Source organism: Polyodon spathula, chromosome 44 (genome assembly GCF_017654505.1).
Source record: "Polyodon spathula isolate WHYD16114869_AA chromosome 44, ASM1765450v1, whole genome shotgun sequence".
Lineage (NCBI taxonomy): Eukaryota > Metazoa > Chordata > Actinopteri > Acipenseriformes > Polyodontidae > Polyodon > Polyodon spathula.
Window position 1 is genome coordinate 1,890,890 of NC_054577.1, and position 19,115 is coordinate 1,910,004.

Genomic DNA, 19,115 nt, shown 5'->3' on the forward strand with positions numbered 1-19,115 from the left:
CACAATTTATTACAGCAACCGTTTCACGACCTGACATGTCTCCCCTGTCTTTCTGGATTGCTGCCTGTCAGCTTGACGAATCACTATGATTTCCAAGACTGCATTTGGTTCATGTAGCTGTTTGAAGGCGTCCAGCGTTTTAGTCTCTTCAAATGTCGCTTTTCTGCCCAATGCCTTTATAAATGTGCCGTGGGGCAAGTCGTTTTGCACAAATGCCACCCCTTCACCATGCGATGCCCCAGGAGGCAGTGGAACACAGCGGCACTGCAATGGTTCTGTATTGCACTGAGGGGCAATGGCAGCACACGTATAGGGCAGCTACAGTGGGGTGAGGTTGGTAGAATGGGACCACAGCGTGCCAACTGTACCCTTGCCAAAGGATCTTCAATGGCAACGCAGACCGACAGTGGCACCCCAAAAGCAGCAAAGGGTCTGTATTACACTGAGGGGCATTCTAATGAGAGTTTTGACACAGACCTTCCAAGCACAGGGCAGAGAAAACCTCTATCTTGTTTCTTTGGATTAATTTTTATATATATAATATAAACTTTCTCCTGAGTCTCTAATCTAATTAGCGTCACCCTCTGAGATTATCTCAAGACTGGCCACCTGTCAGTTCTGGGTGACAATAAGTGATGTCAGGAAGCACGTCAGCCACGAACCCTGGGAAGGGGGGGGGACGACGTCTGCTGCAGACCCTAGTGAAATTCGGGGGGGGGGGGTCATTTATGTTTTGACTTCTTGATTTTTCATGTGCAGTAACAGAGAGTGATGAATGATCAAGCTGGTAGTAAAACCTGGACTGGGTGACCCTGCTGTGCAACAGGAGTCTTATTCCCAGCCCTGTTAATCAATTCCAACATCTCACTGATCAAAGTTGCAATTACCAGTAAAATGTGCTTCTCACAGCGGCAACAGATTTACTTTAAATTAACAATTATAAGAATAACATCAAATCAATTTTGTCACAGGCAAAGGCATGGGACATATTTCTGTGGAGTGTTTCACAGCAGTCAGGCCTCAAGCTCAGAGCATTAATTTGCTCTCTCTCTCGTTAATTACCCCTACACCCCACCCCAGTCTGAATGCCACCACTGTGAAAGTCCTATTGAACCGGGCGCACAGCTCCGCACAAAAGTTTTGCATTACCCTCTATATTAATGAACTAATTGTGCTTGTGGAATGAAACCTGTTGAATAACGTTGTTTTCATATATTATTATAATTATTATTAGTTATATCTCAATCCTAAAATTCAGTGACAAAACGACTTGAGAAAAACAACTATTTCAAAACGGGGAGTGTGTTCTGCGCTCTCCCTCCATTCAGCGAGTGCGCGTCTGTGTCTCTCCACTCCCCCCTCATCTCCACATGAATGCGTTTCGTAATCGAGGCCCAGGCTTCAGGCCTTTGACCGGTGCGTAATCCTCTGGGGGGGGGTTGTTGTTGTTGTTGTTGTTGTTGCTATAGCGCTTTCTTGATTTGGATTACAGTTGAACATTTAAAAAAACATCATTTTTCTTCTGTGTGTGGGTTTTTTTTTTTAATTTGAGAAAAGGATAAGCGTTCTCTTGTCCGCTGACTTGCTCATTTCAAGAACGACAGCTTTTATTATTATTATTTCGTGGGCCTGTTTTAAGCAAGAGCTTGCCATAAAAAAACACATTATCTGCTGTACTGGCACTGAAGATAGCTAATATATATGTATATTATAACGAAAACAGTTCTGTACCAATAAGAGCGAAATTTAAAACAAAACAGTCCATGTAGCTACCTAGAAATGTGAATACATTTATTTTAAAAGGTCGGGACGTGTTCCAGTTTTATATAAAGCAGATGTATTTAATATTAGCCAGACTGTCTTTGAGATTCAGCCTTTACCAAAACCCCATCTCTGGCACAGAGAGGCAGGGTCAGAGGTGAAGGGTACAAAATTTATTATTATTATTATTATTATTATTATTATAATATTTGTTTTAACTCTCTGGGCTGTTACCCTGTGTTCCCTTTCCAAATCATTTTCAAAACAAAGACATCGGAATTTGTATTTTAGAGACATTAACAATTGCTTCGATCATCTGCTTTCATTGGAAGAGGATCTCAATTGATTATCAGCGACTCATGTGCGCTGAGATTAGTTGCCACTGATCACTTTCAGCGGGCGCGCTGCTCGTTGCTGTTTCGATCCATGACGTGTTGGGATCGATTTAAAAAAGGAATTTGGAATCGATTGAACAAAAATTGACCTTTCAAGCCTGATTGGTTAGGCATGGTCACACCCTGGAACACTCGTTAGCCAATGGGACGGCTCCCTGTGTTCTTGCCATTTCAAGACTTCGCTTGGTGATTTAGCGGCCTCCAGTGGGTGAAACGCAGTACTGCAATTCGTGAATTCATTCAGCTCGCTTTGATAATTTGATACATTATAAAATGTTTGCACTCCAGCGCAGCGTGTTGCAAAGAGATGGAAATAAGACTCCCGATGCCTAGCAATGTGATCCACTCCTAGTTTCACAGCGAGTTTAATAAGACACACATGAACTTGTTACCTAGACACTCAGAGACTAATCAAGCTGGTAGTAAAACCTGGAATAGATCAGACTGCTGTGCAACAGGAGGCATATTTCAATCCATGTGTTACCTGACCCTGTACACGTTACTCCTGAACGAACCCTTTTTACCTTACAAATGTCTTAAAAAACGATGTATTTTTTTTTTCAAATCCATTTGGTTTAAACCCGATCAAGCACATCTCTCATGACATCTCTCATGACGATGTTTCAGCTAACAAGAACAATGGATAAGGAAGCAGCTCACCACACATTAAAAAAAAAAAACAACAACATTGCTTCTGTATTGATTTATTTTTCTTTGTTTTAGAAAAAAAAAAAATCCACACTGATGTATCTCTCCTCTCTAGAAGGAGTCACTGTTCATCTCGTCGCACACTGCGTACAACCATATGTACAAATAGAAAATAAAAAACAACAACAAAACATACAATAGTAGGCATGTTAAAAAAAAACAACAATAAAATAATACTATATTAATATTATTTTTTTTAGTTGTACTCCTTTGAGGAAAGAAAGGCCATCTTTAACATAAAAAAGTTAAGTTGCTTCTTTAATCATTTCTTGACTGGGGAGGGGTGTGTTTGGTAACATTCTATTTAAATTTCCCCCCCACCCCCCCCCCACCCCCTCCCTCCTCCCTCCTCCAAATACAAAAAAAAAAAAAAAAAAAAAAAACAGCCTATATTTTATTCTAATGTAATCTGGCATGGTGCATACTACTGACCTCTGGTGGCCAATACCGGCATCTGCGCTTCTATTTTAAAAGAGAGCAAATTATTCAAAGGAGTGTTCACTTTTCAAGTATTTTTTTTTTTTTTTTTTTAAATTTATTTTAAAACTGCTTTTATGGTTTTCAGAAGTTTTAGAAATTGAGATTGTAATTAAAATAGATTAACGACTAGGCAGAGAGAGCCCACAGCATTTTAACATTAAAAAAAAAATAATTAAAGAAAATTTAAAAGTCACAACATTCATGAATTGTCCTTCCTTCCCTCTCTCTCTCTCTCTCTGAGTCCGCTCTCCTCGTTCGGTTGTTCGACAACCACCTCACTGAATAAAGGGATTTGCAAAACTCTGTTCCAAACAATGTGCTGGCAGCTCCTAATTGACATTGCAAGTTTAATTCTAACCCCCCCCCCCCCCCCCCCCCCCCGCTTGACTGAAAAGTGGTGACACTTTTTTTTTTTTAAAACTTCAAATTTCTTTATATATAAAAAAACAAGACCCACCCCCCACCCAAAAAAAAATAATAAATCACCTGTTTTTCAACTGACAAAGTGAAATGATCTATTTTATCTTTTTTTCCAGTGGTGGGAGGGAGGGATGGAGGGGGGGGTTCTGTTCCTTGTTCAGACATCCCCCGCCCCCCCCCCCCTCAAAGCCTCACCTGTTCAGACTCTTCCTCTTTTTTTTGTTCAGAGAAAGTGGGGTGAGAAGGTTCTCTGGTTAATTTGAGTGCGTGTCTGTATGCTGTGTCTGCGTGCTTGTCTCTGTAGGTGTGTGTGTGTGCTTGTCTGTGTCAGTGTGTGTGCACGCGTGTGTCTGTGTGTGTGCATTCGCACGCCCCGCCTCTTCCTTTCTTAATTCCAGATTTTCAGAAAACTGTCCCACGATCCAGTAGCCACAGCCATCCCATCATCAGTGACCCCCAAACAGCTGACTCTGTTGTCGTGACCGGCCAGCACCCCTGAAACAAGAAAAACAGCGTCAGACAGAGAAGGGTTCTGTTTACAAACTTCAAAAAGGAAGGGCTCTATATTAAAAAAATATATATAAAAATACTTATTGTATTGCACTCATTCTATGTAGAGGGGGTGCAATTCAATATGTTAACAAGGGAACATTATTCAGCAGCTTTCACTGGACTCTATGAAGCTGAGGGAGTTCATTCTATATAGAGGGGGTGCAATTCAATATGTTAACAAGGGAACATTATTCAGCAGCTTTCACTGGACTCTATGAAGCTGAGGGAGTTCATTCTATATAGAGGGGGTGCAATTCAATATGTTAACAAGGGAACATTATTCAGCAGCTTTCACTGGACTCTATGAAGCTGAATCAGTTCATTCTATATAGAGGGGGTGGAATTCAATATGTTAACAAGGGAACATCATTCAGCAGCTTTCACTGGACTCTATGAAGCTGAGGGAGTTCATTCTATATAGAGGGGGTGCAATTCAATATGTTAACAAGGGAACATTATTCAGCAGCTTTCACTGGACTCTATGAAGCTGAGGGAGTTCATTCTATATAGAGGGGGTGCAATTCAATATGTTAACAAGGGAACATTATTCAGCAGCTTTCACTGGACTCTATGAAGCTGAGGGAGTTCATTCTATATAGACCAGCAAGGGGTTCCTGGGGGGTCTGCGGGGGTCCCTACCGGCGCGGTCCCCCTTCATGCAGTCCCACAGGTTGCAGTTGAAGTCGTCGTATCCTGCCAGCAGCAGGCGGCCGCTCTTGGAGAAGGAGACGGACGTGATCCCGCAGATGATGTTGTCGTGGGAGTACATCATGAGCTCCTGATCGGCGCGCAGGTCAAACAGGCGGCACGTGGCGTCGTCCGAGCCCGTCGCAAACGCGCTCCCGTTCGGGAAGAACTGCGCGGGGAGGAGAGGCAGACTGTTACAATGCAAAAACCGTACATATGAAGCCTCCCCCTTCTATGGGTTAACACCTTTCTGTATGCAGTCTCTCTATCCTCTCTATGCAGTCTCTCTCTCTCTTTCTCTGATCTGTATGAAGTGTGTCTCTCTGGATGCAGACTCTGATCTGTATGAAGTGATTCTTTCTCTCTGTATACAGTCTCTCTCTCTCTCTCTGATCTGTATGAAGTGTGTCTCTCTGGATGCAGACTCTGATCTGTATGAAGTGATTCTCTCTCTCTGTATGCAGTCTCTCTCTCTCTCCACTCACGCAGACTGCGTTGATGTCTGACTCGTGTCCGGTGAAGGTCTGACGGCACATGCTGTCCCGAATGTCCCAGAGTTTGATGGAGGCGTCGCAAGCCCCCGAGATGAAGGTCTTGAAGTCGGGGGACAGGGACAGGCTCATGACGTCCCCACTGTGCCCTGTGAACGTGGTGCTCTGCTGGCCTGTCTCGATGTCCCACAGCGCACTGCAAACGACAGAGACACACGCACACACACACACACACACACAGAGACACGCGCACACACACACACAGACAGGAGTTACTTTGATCGCTAAATCAGCTAGAGTGTAGAGTTACAGATGTGGGGGTGTGTTCTCAGTGCGGGAGGGGGAGCTGCAGTGTGGGGGGGGTGCACGTACCAGGTAGTGTCCCCCGAGCTGGTAATGATTTGATTGTCATCCAGGAAACGACAGCAAGACAGATACCCTGCGGGACAGAAAAACACAAACAGATGAAGACAGCTTGAAAAATCAGAGGCAGTTACTAAACCAGCTGTTGCATTGTTAATGGAAACCATTCAGCAACATGCGTCATCAATGACTACACAGCCACTGGTTCTGGGATGGGTTCTAGGCTGGTTCCAGACCCGGGTTATGTGCCAGTTCAAGACCTAGGTTATGGGTTGGGTTCTAGGCTGGTTCCAGACCTGGGCTATGTGCCGGTTCTAGACCTGGGTTCTAGGCCGGTTCCAGACCGGGTAATGTGTCAGTTCTGGAACCGGGTTCTAGGCTGGGTTCCAGACCCGGGTTATGTGCCAGTTCAAGACCTAGGTTATGGGCTGGGTTATGGGCAGGGTTATGGGCTGGTTCCAGACCTGGGTTCTGGGCTGGGTTCTAGGCCGGGTAATGTGCCAGTTCTAGACCTGGGTTCTAGGCTGGGTTCCAGACTCACCTGTATGTCCCGGGAGCTCCCTGCTCACCCTCACATTGCCCTCCCTGGTCTTCAGGCTGTAGATGGAGCAGATGTTATCCAGTCCTCCACACGCCACATAGTTGCCCGAGGGGGCGTACGCACACGTCATCACCCACGACGACCGCAGAGGGATTGCGTGGACCTGGGGGGGGTTTGGGGGGGTTTGGGGGGGCAAGACGACCTTCAGTACATCACAGACCCACTGTATTTAATGCACTATTTCATGTATTATGCTGTCATCCTGTATTCTGCTCTTTCCACTGTATTTAATGCAATATTTCATGTATTATGCTGCTATCCTGTATTCTGCTCTTTCCACTGTATTTAATGCACTATTTCATGTATTATGCTGCTATCCTGTATTCTGCTCTTTCCACTGTATTTAATGCACTATTTCATGTATTGTGCTGCTATCCTGTATTCTGCACTTTCCACTGTATTTAATGCACTATTTCATGTATTGTGCTGCTATCCTGTATTCTGCTCTTTCCACTGTATTTAATGCACTATTTCATGTATTATGCTGCTATCCTGTATTCTGCTCTTTCCACTGTATTTAATGCACTATTTCATGTATTCTGCTGCTATCCTGTATTCTGCTCTTTCCACTGTATTTAATGCACTATTTCATGTATTATGCTGCTATCCTGTATTCTGCTCTTTCCACTGTATTTAATGCACTATTTCATGTATTCTGCTGCTATCCTGTATTCTGCTCTTTCCACTGTATTTAATGCACTATTTCATGTATTATGCTGCCATCCTGTATTCTGCTCTTTCCACTGTATTTAATGCACTATTTCATGTATTATGCTGCCATCCTGTATTCTGCTCTTTCCACTGTATTTAATGCACTATTTCATGTATTGTGCTGCTATCCTGTATTCTGCTCTTTCCACTGTATTTAATGCACTATTTCATGTATTCTGCTGCTATCCTGTATTCTGCTCTTTCCACTGTATTTAATGCACTATTTCATGTATTGTGCTGCTATCCTGTATTCTGCACTTTCCACTGTATTTAATGCACTATTTCATGTATTATGCTGCTATTATCTGCTATCATGCTGCACAGCAATGTCGCCCAGTCCAGGTTTTACTAGCAGCTTGATTAGTCCCACAGTGTGTCTACGTTTAACAAGCTTAGGTGTGTCTTCTTATTAAACTCACAGTAAAACCAGGACTGGACCACACTGCTGTAAAGCAAACTGCAGCAAGAGGAACGTTACCTTATTTGTGGTATGGCTGTCCCAGATGATTAGCTTACCATCCTGAGAGGCACTGACTAACAACCTGGAGAGGGAGAGAGGGAGAGCGAGAGAGCGAGAGAGAGAGAGAGAGAGAGAGAGAGAGAGAGAGAGAGAGAGAGAGAGAGAGAGAGAGAGATCTTACTCAACATCACGTAATCAAAAGAAACTACAAAATGTTATAGTTTAAAAAAAACAAAAAAAACAAACAAAGTCTACAGGAAGCCGTAACAGCAGTGCAGAAGCATTTCATGTTAGATTTCAAAATGTCACATTTTTGTCAGCTTTTCGTTCTATGGAGAAATACAAAGTGCTGGTGTGTAATTCAATACATTAATGCACATCAAAGCTGCACATGATGTATCTTACGAGAGGTCTGTATCGTTGTTCAGACAAGACCACGGCATTAGAAACTACAGCTCCCAGCATGCCTCACCACTGCTGCAGGTGCATGCTGGGAGCTGTAGTCATAGCCAGCAGAATCAGTTCATTCAAAGCGTTTGTGCATAGCTGTAGATGTGTATGAATCAGAGGGAAGCTGTGTGTCGTGGCGGGGCGGGGCGGGGCGGGGGCGTCCTGTACCTGGAGTCTGTTCCCCAGTGCATGGCGTAGATTTTGGCCAGGTGACCCCTTAGGGTGCGTCGTGTTCTCATCTGAATTCTGCCCACGGGGTCCAAACCAGCCGTGATCTGGGGGGGGGGGGCCCAAAAACACAAAGATTTATCTATCAAGTCTGCCCTACCCTTGTACTGCTAATAACATCCCTGCAGATATAACTCACTGTAACCCTAACTGGCTGCATCCCAGTTCATATTCTAGCAGTGTTATTATTATACACAGCATCCCAGTTCATATTCTAGCAGTGTTATTATTATACACAGCATCCCAGTTCATATTCTAGCAGTGTTATTATTATACACAGCATCCCAGTTCATATTCTAGCAGTGTTATTATTATACACAGCATCCCAGTTCATATTCTAGCAGTGTTATTATTATACACAGCATCCCAGTTCATATTCTAGCAGTGTTATTATTATACACAGCATCCCAGTTCATATTCTAGCAGTGTTATTATTATACACAGCATCCCAGTTCATATTCTAGCAGTGTTATTATTATACACAGCATCCCAGTTCATATTCTAGCAGTGTTATTATTATACACAGCATCCCAGTTCATATTCTAGCAGTGTTATTATTATACACAGCATCCCAGTTCATATTCTAGCAGTGTTATTATTATACACGGCATCCCAGTTCATATTCTAGCAGTGTTATTATTTGCACTGAGTGTAAACTACACTGTGTTTCAATATGAAGCTTGCATTGTAACCCTGCGCTGCCATGTGACACCTGTGTGAGTCTCCTGGGGTAAAGGGGTCAGCGGGCTGGGCTTGTCAGCGGTTCCTCTAAATGCCAGGATGTTAGTCACAGAGTCGCTCACCTGGGTCAAAGTGGAGTCTCCACATGCTTTCCTGGCATCCTACGGCAACAAAAACAAAAAGAAAAATGTGACTCCGGACCAGAGCTCAAATCGCACAAGAGATCGGGGGCCAAAAACAACAACAAAATCAGAAACGCGGCCCCAAAACACACAGCGACCGCTCTCTCTCTCACAGACAACATCCAGAAACATCTTCGTTCATTTCAGCTGCTTCAGAAAACAAGGCAACGAGAAATGAAGTCTCTCTCTCTGTCCGTCTCTGTCTATGCAGTCTCTCTCGGAGCAGAAGGTGGTTCAGTGACTTGCTCAGGGTCACACACACACACACACACACACACACACACACACACAGGGAGTCAGTGGCTGAGCCGGGATTTGAACTGAGAGGGGGCAAGGTGTTAGACTCTTGTACCCGGATCTGGTTTCGCAGTTGCTCTGCCTCTTGGCGAAGCTGCTCCAGTTCACTCATTGTCCCGAATTCGAAGCTGGCGCCCTGATCCCACCGCCGCTCAGCCAATCAGAAACCTGGAAAAAAAAAAAAAAAAGGAGGCGGGGCTACTGTCAGCGACGTGTCACGGGCCCTCGGAACTCAAAAAACAGACGCACTCTGCCCTTTAAGACACAAGGGACTTATCTGTCCCTGACTTGAAAATAATGCTAGCTTTCTTGTTTTTGCAATGGGATGCGTGAAACAGGGTTTGAAATGTGCCATCACATAGGTGTCACCCAGTCCAGGTTTTACTGCCAGCTTGATCAGCCCCCAGTGTGTCTAGCTAACCGCTACGCAATGGTGAATCTTATTTCCTGGCTCATTTGTATCTCAATGTGCGTTGAAGCAGCCCTGAAGGTACACAGCATGTCAAAACAACATGACATCATCACACGACACATCCTGTTTGAGGGCTTGGGTGTTCAAAAGCAAAAAGATCAGAAACTAAGAAAAAAAAAACAAATTTTGATGCGCGCTCACACACACACACACACACACACACACACACACACAGACACACACTGTGACACTGACACACACACTGACGCACACACACCGAGACAGACAGACAGACACACACACACAGAGACAGACAGACACACACACACACAGATACACACACACACAGACACACACAAACACTGAGACAGACACACACACACACACACACACACTGAGACAGACAGACACACACGCACACACTGTGACAGTGACGCACACACACAGACACACACACACACACTGAGACAGACAGACACACACGCACACACTGTGACACTGACACACACACTGACGCACACACACCGAGACAGACAGACAGACACACACAGAGACAGACAGACACACACACACACACTGTGACACTAACGCACACACACAGACACACACACACACACACACACACACACACACACACAGACACACACACACACACACTGAGACAGACAGACACACACGCACACACACACACAGTGACACACACACACACACTGAGACAGACAGACACACACGCACACACTGTGACACACGCACAGACACACACACACACACACACACACACTGAGACAGACAGACAGACTGACACACACAGAGGCACACACACTGACACACACACACACACACACACACACACACACACACACACACACAGAGGGCACCACCCTGTACAAGACTAGATGTTCTCTCACTTCCACTTCCTGTTGATTCCGCCCAGTTACCGCTTTTTCAAAACAACCCTGAAAAGTCACCAACAGTTATTTTTGTGGGATTTCATTATTATTATTATTATTATTATTATTTTGATCGACTCCCTGGCAGCCCTAAATAATAATAATACTAATAATAATGACATAAATAAAATTTAAAATTAAAATAATAATTAGTACCTACACACTACAGCATTGGTAACGTGGGAGAAAATAATAAATGTTTAGAATTCAGTATTAAACCCCCCCCCCCATGAAATACTTTTTCTGTTGCTTTGTACAGGAATCTTTCCAGAGTCCGCAGTGTGATCCAGTCCAGGTTTTACTGCTACCAGCTTGATGAGCCCCACAGTGTGGCCAGGCAACAAGCTCAGGTGTGCCTGATTATTAAACTCACAGTGAAACCAGGACTGGATCACACTGCTGTGCAAATTGTGAGTCTTATCCCCATCCCTGTATCAGCTAAGACAGCAGTCAGGCTGACAGTCTGCATGCAAATCTGTACGCAAAAGCAGCGGTCGCTGCAAAAGGGGCATTCAAATCCGAGGCGCAATTGTAGAACTGTGCTCGGAGATTTGCATAGGCTTGTGTTTCCAGTAACTGCAGCCTTCGTTCCTCCACACAAACTCAGATCCTATCGGTAGCCTATTTGCATGGCAGTCCGTTACCAGTGCAAGAGAACAGAGCAGAATAAGACTAACTATTATTATGTAAGAGAGCTGGAGGCAGTGTGGCTCTAGTGGAGCTGAGGAGGGACTGGGAGGGAGGGAAGCAGTGTGGCTCTAGTGGAGCTGAGGAGGGACTGGGAGGGAGGGAAGCAGTGTGGCTCTAGTGGAGCTGAGGAGGGACTGGGAGGGAGGGAAGCAGTGTGGCTCTAGTGGAGCTGAGGAGGGACTGGGAGGGAGGGAAGCAGTGTGGCTCTAGTGGAGCTGAGGAGGGACTGGGAGGGAGGGAAGCAGTGTGGCTCTAGTGGAGCTGAGGAGGGACTGGGAGGGAGGGAAGCAGTGTGGCTCTAGTGGAGCTGAGGAGGGACTGGGAGGGAGGGAAGCAGTGTGGCTCTAGTGGAGCTGAGGAGGGACTGGGAGGGAGGGAAGCAGTGTGGCTCTAGTGGAGCTGAGGAGGGACTGGGAGGGAGGGAAGCAGTGTGGCTCTAGTGTGGGAGGGACTGGGAGGGAGGGAAGCAGTGTGGCTCTAGGAGCTGAGGAGGGACTGGGAGGGAGGGAAGCAGTGTGGCTCTAGTGGAGCTGAGGAGGGACTGGGAGGGAGGGAAGCAGTGTGGCTCTAGCGGAGCTGAGGAGGGACTGGGAGGGAGGGAAGCAGTGTGGCTCTAGTGGAGCTGAGGAGGGACTGGGAGGGAGGGAAGCAGTGTGGCTCTAGTGGAGCTGAGGAGGGACTGGGAGGGAGGGAAGCAGTGTGGCTCTAGTGGAGCTGAGGAGGGACTGGGAGGGAGGGAAGCAGTGTGGGAAGCAGTGGGCTCTAGTGGAGCTGAGGAGGGACTGGGAGGGAGGGAAGCAGTGTGGCTCTAGTGGAGCTGAGGAGGGACTGGGAGGGAGGGAGCAGTGTGGCTCTAGTGGAGCTGAGGAGGGACTGGGAGGGAGGGAGGCAGTGTGGCTCTAGCTCGACGATGAGCTGGGAGGGACTGGGAGGGAGGGAGGCTCTCCCCTCTTGTCTGTCTGCAGTGAAACAGGAGCAGTGGCACTCCCCATGCAATACAGATACAAAACACCGCAGACAGGCACAGACTGTTCACCTTTTTCAGGGCAGGTTTGGCAATTACTAACCATCCCCATGGCACAAAGGAAACCATTAGCAGGGCCTGGAGTTAACAGGTGGAGCGCACAGCGCTAATGGAAATGTAAACCAGGGATATTAATGCCTCCGCTTCTCCTGTGGTTGGAGACTCTCAATTAGGCTGCAGTTTGAGGGTGTATTAGGGAGGCACAGGGGAGGGAGGGCAGACCTGCGGGAGCACAGCGCTGTCAAAACACACACCGCTCCGTTTGGAAAGAAGGGCTGAACCGCACCTTAGTGTGGGTGTCAGTGTGTACGTGCGCTATTCAAAACTTGTGTTAAATAAATACTAGCTAATAATAATACTAGCGCTATCTGGGATGTCCGATGCTCCACGAATATTTAGTTGCTAAACAAAAACAGATTTTTTACTTGATCAAAAACAACTTAAACAATTAAAATAAAAAAAAAAGGACTGTAGGATGCACTTCCCGGCGCACCCACGTATTTTGCGTCAAGTGAAAACAAAACGCACGGCGGTGGGGGGGCGGGGGGTATTTTTATATTTTTATTAAGAATTGCACCCACCCTTTTGAGATATGTTAAGGCACCATAAAAATAAATAAATACATTTATTTTAACAGGTATTCTAACGTCACTCAAACCACGCACTGGTTGAGAAAGATTAAAAATTGCATTTGAACACCAGACGCGTTTAACTATTGATTGATGCTAGTCACAATCATTGATACACTAACCCCCCCCCCCCCCCCCAAAAAAAAAAAAAAAAAAAAAAAAAAAACAGAGGGATATCAAACCAGCGGTCTCTTTCACAGCCCTGTGCTCTTCAATGCCGAGCCCAAAAAGCTCGACCATTTTAACAACGAGCCCAAAGACGCTACACATTGCAGCCTCGTCTTAGGTCGCTGTGAGATGCATTAAAAAATGAATAAAAAAAATAAAGAAATAAACGTATTTTTATTGTTTCGTTTGCGCTGAAATCTGCAGCTGCTGGTTCTGCACGCCTATAAATTGGAGCAGCGCTTGCTAGAACAGCAGACCTTGTTCAGAGCAATAGAAAATGGATCCTACAGCAGTTTAAATAGCCAGAGACTGCGCTAAACACCTGATTATACACACAAACACAAACACACAAACACACACTTTCCTTTACAGAACCTTCGCTGGCAAAACAGAGACGATAAAACGTCCAACTGACTTTTGCAAATCCATTACACGATATATTATCGATAGCTTGCTCTCCCTCGGTTCCCCAAACACAAATGTGAGATATATAAATACAGATAGACAAAGGTGCCTTTTAAAATCAATTTTGCATGCATGCTGTATGTGTGTGTGGCTGTATGTGTGTGTGTATTTATGCATGTTGTGTGTGTATTTATGCATGTTGTGTGTGTATTTATGCATGTTGTGTTGCACGCATTGCGCGAATGTTGCTTTATATAAATGCATGTACCCACCTTTTAGAAACTTCTCGTCTCGGCACTTCTGTTAGTCCTTGTTGTTGGGGAGAAAGAAAGAAAAAAAAAAAAAATATTTTCTGTGTTTTGTTTTGTTTTTTCTTCTTCGTTTTGGAAGTAGTTTGGAAGCGGTCTCGGGAAAATCACCGGCGCGCCCCCTCCCCCGCCCCCCTTAATCCTACCAAATATTCATATATATTTTTAAAATGTTATTTTTAAAGCCGTTTTGTGGGGGCCAGCCCCCCCCCCACTCCCCCCCCGGGTTTGCTGTTGTTACGACAAAATCCTCTTTAGGAATACATTTGTATTATAATAATATTATTATTAATAATAATAATAATAATAATAATAATAATAATAATAATAATAATAAAGACACCTGTGGAAAAGGTTTCTGAGCGACCAAAATAAAACGTGGCGAAGAAGAAGGAAATTATTTATTTTGCTGCCGTGTTTTCCGGGGCTGAGCGAGGGTTTTGCTGTTTTTTTTTTTTTTTTTTTTTTTTTATTAATTTCTTCGTGTTGTATTTAAAAAAAAAAAAAAAAAAAAAAACAGACGCACCAAATAAATAAATAAATAAATAAATAAATAAACTACAACGCCGGCTTTGAAACAAAAAAAAAGTATACATAAAACAAAACCATTTGTTTTGGTTTTTTTGTTATACATCCATATATGTATATACTGTATAGAAATGCGCTGGCGATAATAATAATAATAATAATAATAATAATAAAGGTTTCTAGTTTTATGATAAAAGCGATATTTAATTCGCTTGCTCTGTCTGTCGCTTCTGCACCGCACCCATTGCCCTAGACTGTACCATTACCAGGACACCCCCGCCTCCTCCCTCAAAACGGGGCTATCGACACGACGGCTTGAGTGTAACGACGGGTTACCCCGTTGCCACGGCACGGGGGGGGGGTGGGGGGGCAACGTGTTAATTTTTATTGTTTTTAATTGCGTGTTTTTCAGCATTTCTGTTCGTTGTGTTTATTTTATTACCTAATTTTGATAAATAGCGGCGGCCCTCACCCCCCCGCGTTTTCTGGTAAAGTGGAACGGTCCCGGAGCCGAGTCACGTGGTCGTCGAGCGGCCCTGCTGCCATTTCCTGCCCGTGTTATGAATATATCTTTATAAATTCTTACTACACATATAAAAACACACCTTTTACAATAATAACTGAAAAATGCCTTCTTTCTCTCAGGGGGGGGGAGGGGGAGGGAGGGAGCAGTTCAGTCTCCCTGCCTCAAGCCTGCCCTGGACTGGAGGGAGCCCCCTTTCTCTCAGGGGGGTGAGGGAGGGAGGGAGGGAGCAGTTCAGTCTCCCTGCCTCAAGCCTGCCCTGGACTGGAGGGAGCCCCCTTTCTCTCAGGGGGGTGAGGGAGGGAGGGAGCAGTTCAGTCTCCGTGCCTCAAGCCTGCCCTGGACTGGAGGGAGCCCCCTTTCTCTCAGGGGGGTGAGGGAGGGAGGGAGCAGTTCAGTCTCTGTGCCTCAAGCCTGCCCTGGACTGGAGGGAGCCCCCTTTCTCTTAGGGGGGTGAGGGAGGGAGGGAGCAGTTCAGTCTCAGTGCCTCAAGCCTGCCCTGGACTGGAGGGAGCCTCCTTTCTCTCTTAGGGGGGTGAGGGAGGGAGGGAGCAGTTCAGTCTCTGTGCCTCAAGCCTGCCCTGGACTGGAGGGAGCCTCCTTTCTCTTGGGAGGGGAGGGGGGGGGGGCAGTTCAGAGTCATTATATTCAGAGTCACTTCCAATAGGAGATTGATTTAACATCTCATCCGCTGAGCACAAGGAGGTGAAGAGACTCGCTCAGGGTCACACACAGCGACCCAGTCAGTGGCAGAGGAGGGATTTGAACCGGGGACCAGCCTTGGACTTTAACCATTGGACCGCACTGCCTCCTTTCCATCCCTGCAGCGCGGTGACACGAACTTTAAAAAAAAAAAAAAAAAAAAAAAACGAAACAAAATCGTTCATTTAGCAAGACTCTCGAAACAGGAAGCGAAAGGCCAGGGATGAAGCCGAAAACAGGAAGTCGTTCTTTTAACCCTTTAGAAGCCAGGGCCCTGCCTGCCATTCCCTTTCAGGAGAATGGACACGGAGGAGGCAGCAGGCTACTGTCACGCAGGGGCGCAGACAAGCCTCCTCTTGCATAGCAGGGTCACCCAGTCCAGGATTTACTACCAGCTTGATTAGCCCCGCAGTGTGTCGAGGTAACGAGCTCAGGTGTGTCTTATTATTAATTTAAAAACCAAGAACTCGATCAATCTGCTGTGCAGTGGGAGTAGGACTTCCATCTCCTAATATACGCATGGCACGCAGGGATGGGAAAAAGCCAGGTCACCTAGACACACTGCAATATACAAAAATGTACATTTAACCCTTCCTCTTTGTATGAATGTGGGGGCGTTTTAAACTCTTCTGGGTTGGGGGGGGGAGCCTGTTGTTGAATGACAGAGGTGCCCTCCCCCCTGCGGCTAGCTGTTCAGTGGTATGTTCCACCTGCCAAAGTTATTCAGCAGGGCTTATTAGGGAAAGTAAGGGAGGCTGGGTTGCCTAGCAACAGCCTATTAGCGGCCCCCAGTGTAACACAGGCTTTGGGAAGCAGTTAATAGTGGCTGGTTCTTGAGTATTCAGACAGGACCTGTTCATACAGGCAGACTAACACTGCTCTCATCCACTCACATGCTTACACAGAGCGAGAGAGACGTGTGCAAATCTATCAGAGCCCCTCCAGAACCCCGAGCCAGTTCTGAGGTTCTGAGAACCCCGAGCCAGTTCTGAGGTTCTGTTCCAGTTCTAAAAGGCTGCATTGTCTACCAGGTTCAGTCTGGGTATGGACAGCAGTGTGCAAATCTAGCAGCTCAAGATGTGTCGCTGATCTCCTTTATATACCTGCCTGCACGAAAACACCTCGGGGTGGGAGAATTTCAATTTTCAGCTCAGTAATCAGGAATATAGAAAGAACGGGCTCTCGTGACGGGTGGAAATGTTAGACTGCTTTGTGCTGTAATTAGGAAAACAACTCCTCAAACGTCTACCTCGTGTGTTTCTGAAATGAACCGCCTGCACCATTTATTGAAATCGTTAATAAATTAGACGATGATCACGAATAGAACTATTTTGACCAAAGATCTGCAGTGGTTGCAAGTGTGGAAGTGTAGGCTGGCATCGTCCCCGCTCTCCCCAGCCTTGTCTCCAGCCTCTGTGAATAATTCAGTGACCCCGACAGGCCCAGACTCCCTGCTCAGTAAATGCCATCAATCGCAGCCTGGGGCCGGGGGGCGGGCTCGATACCAGGAGGTTCAAATCGCAGCTCAGCCACTGACTCCCTGTGTGTGTGTGTGTGTGTGTGTGTGTGTGTGTGTGTGTGTGTGTGTGTGTGTGTGTGTGTGTGACCCTGAGCGAGTCACTTCACCTCCTTGTGCTCCGTCCTTCAGATGTAAAACAAACGAGGTCCTATTGGAAGAGACTCTGCAGCAGCAGCAGCGGTTGTTGATGATTTAGAGTTCACCCCCCTGGTCTCTGTGAGTCGCTCTGGATAAAAGCATCTGCTCATTAATAAAAGACAGGGGGTGAGCGCACAAGTGGAGCTCAGTGTCTCTAACAGAGATCGAAGGTAACTTGGAGCATTTCCAGTGTCTCACCTTACAGACTGAAACATGCAAAAGCAGAGGAATGGGGGTTTGCACTCCGCTTCGGCCAGCGCGCACTCTCCCTCCGCTTCCTGTGACCGACAGGAAACAGGAAGAAAGGGCTATTGTTTTGGTACTGGCCCATCTGTTTCCTGTTCTGGTCCAGTCCCTGATTGTGGAAGATGTGATGTGCTCTGCTCTCTCTCTCTCTCATTGAAGCATTGTAAAGCACAGAGAGGTGTGGTAAAGCATAGGGAAGCATTGTAAAGCACAGAGAGGTCTGGTAAAGCATAGGGAAGCATTGTAAAGCACAGAGAGGTCTGGTAAAGCATAGGGAAGCATTGTAAAGCACAGAGAGGTCTGGTAAAGCATAGGGAAGCATTGTAAAGCACAGAGAGGTCTGGTAAAGCATAGGGAAGCATTGTAAAGCACAGAGAGGTGTGGTAAAGCATAGGGAAGCATTGTAAAGCACAGAGAGGTCTGGTAAAGCATAGGGAAGCATTGTAAAGCACAGAGAGGTCTGGTAAAGCATAGGGAAGCATTGTAAAGCACAGAGAGGTCTGGTAAAGCATAGGGAAGCATTGTAAAGCACAGAGAGGTGTGGTAAAGCATAGGGAAGCATTGTAAAGCACAGAGAGGTCTGGTAAAGCATAGGGAAGCATTGTAAAGCACAGAGAGGTGTGGTAAAGCATAGGGAAGCATTGTAAAGCACAGAAAGGTCTGGTAAAGCACAGAGAGGTCTGGTAAATAAACTCACTGCACCTGCGTTAGAAATGCATACGTCCAAAGCGTCACTACAAAAACACGAACACATGCATTGTATAGTAGTGCTCGCCACCTGCTGGACACTCCGCGGCATTACAGCTGCTGTACAACGAAGAGAGACAAAGCGCATATCTGGAAAGATGAAGGTGACGGTTAGGATCACACGCTCCGTTAGGATCACATGTTTCGTGTGTGTGTGTGTGTGTGTGTGTGTGTGTGTGTGTGTAGCTGACCAAATGACGTCGGTGGCAAATGAAAAAAGGTTACCAGCGATATTTAATTTTAAAAACACAAGGCAAACCGGACGCTGTAAAACCTAAAACAAGAGCGATTACCCTACAGTACCGCTATTGCAGTCAGCAACCAACACCCACTGCACCCAAAAAAATAATTACCCGCCCCCAACTATACATAAACGTTTTCATTAAACAAATTACAATCAATTAAATAAACGTCCAGTCTCTACCTTATCAAGCAAGGGTACCCCCGACTTTCTCCCCCAGCTGCAGGGTGTAATCGTCGCTCCCTGAACCGGATCGCCGCTTCTCTCTCCACAGATTGAATTGCAAGCACTTCTCCTTCCTCGGCTAGCAGAGAGACACTGCCGATCAGCACCCTGCAGCCCCGCCCAACCGCGGCACCGTCACCGGGACTGGCGGAGGCGCTGTCCTATAGCGACCGGGGAGATCCTCAGCACCGGA

The 19,115-nt window shown here is 46.0% G+C and overlaps 2 protein-coding genes across 4 annotated transcripts in view; one reads left to right on the forward strand and one right to left on the reverse strand.

The window, feature by feature from the left end:
- The window catches only part of slc12a9 (solute carrier family 12 member 9), a 33,399-nt gene extending 16,135 nt beyond the window's left edge, over positions 1 to 17,264 (forward strand). Inside the window, exon 15 of the transcript XR_005948101.1 lies at positions 16,772 to 17,264. The gene's annotated coding sequence lies outside the window, so the exon portion shown is untranslated. The remainder of the gene's footprint in view (positions 1 to 16,771) is intronic.
- On the reverse strand, positions 4,096 to 18,993 carry LOC121305576 (guanine nucleotide-binding protein G(I)/G(S)/G(T) subunit beta-2). Of its 3 annotated transcripts, XM_041237249.1 has the most exons (11): positions 18,881 to 18,993; positions 14,018 to 14,054; positions 9,523 to 9,635; positions 9,111 to 9,149; positions 8,248 to 8,354; positions 7,648 to 7,711; positions 6,399 to 6,561; positions 5,867 to 5,933; positions 5,489 to 5,690; positions 4,956 to 5,172; positions 4,096 to 4,259 (listed from the first exon to the last, which is right to left on the reverse strand). In XM_041237249.1, exons 3-11 carry the CDS (start codon positions 9,577 to 9,579, stop codon positions 4,153 to 4,155), a joined length of 1,023 nt encoding a protein of 340 aa, XP_041093183.1. In that variant the 5' UTR covers positions 9,580 to 9,635; positions 14,018 to 14,054; positions 18,881 to 18,993; the 3' UTR covers positions 4,096 to 4,152. The 3 variants fall into 3 exon arrangements, with proteins under 3 accessions (XP_041093183.1, XP_041093182.1, XP_041093181.1); XM_041237248.1 differs by lacking the exon at positions 14,018 to 14,054 and having other exon boundaries at positions 18,881 to 18,984; XM_041237247.1 differs by lacking the exon at positions 18,881 to 18,993 and having other exon boundaries at positions 14,018 to 14,246.
- Positions 18,994 to 19,115: the final 122 nt, after the last annotated feature.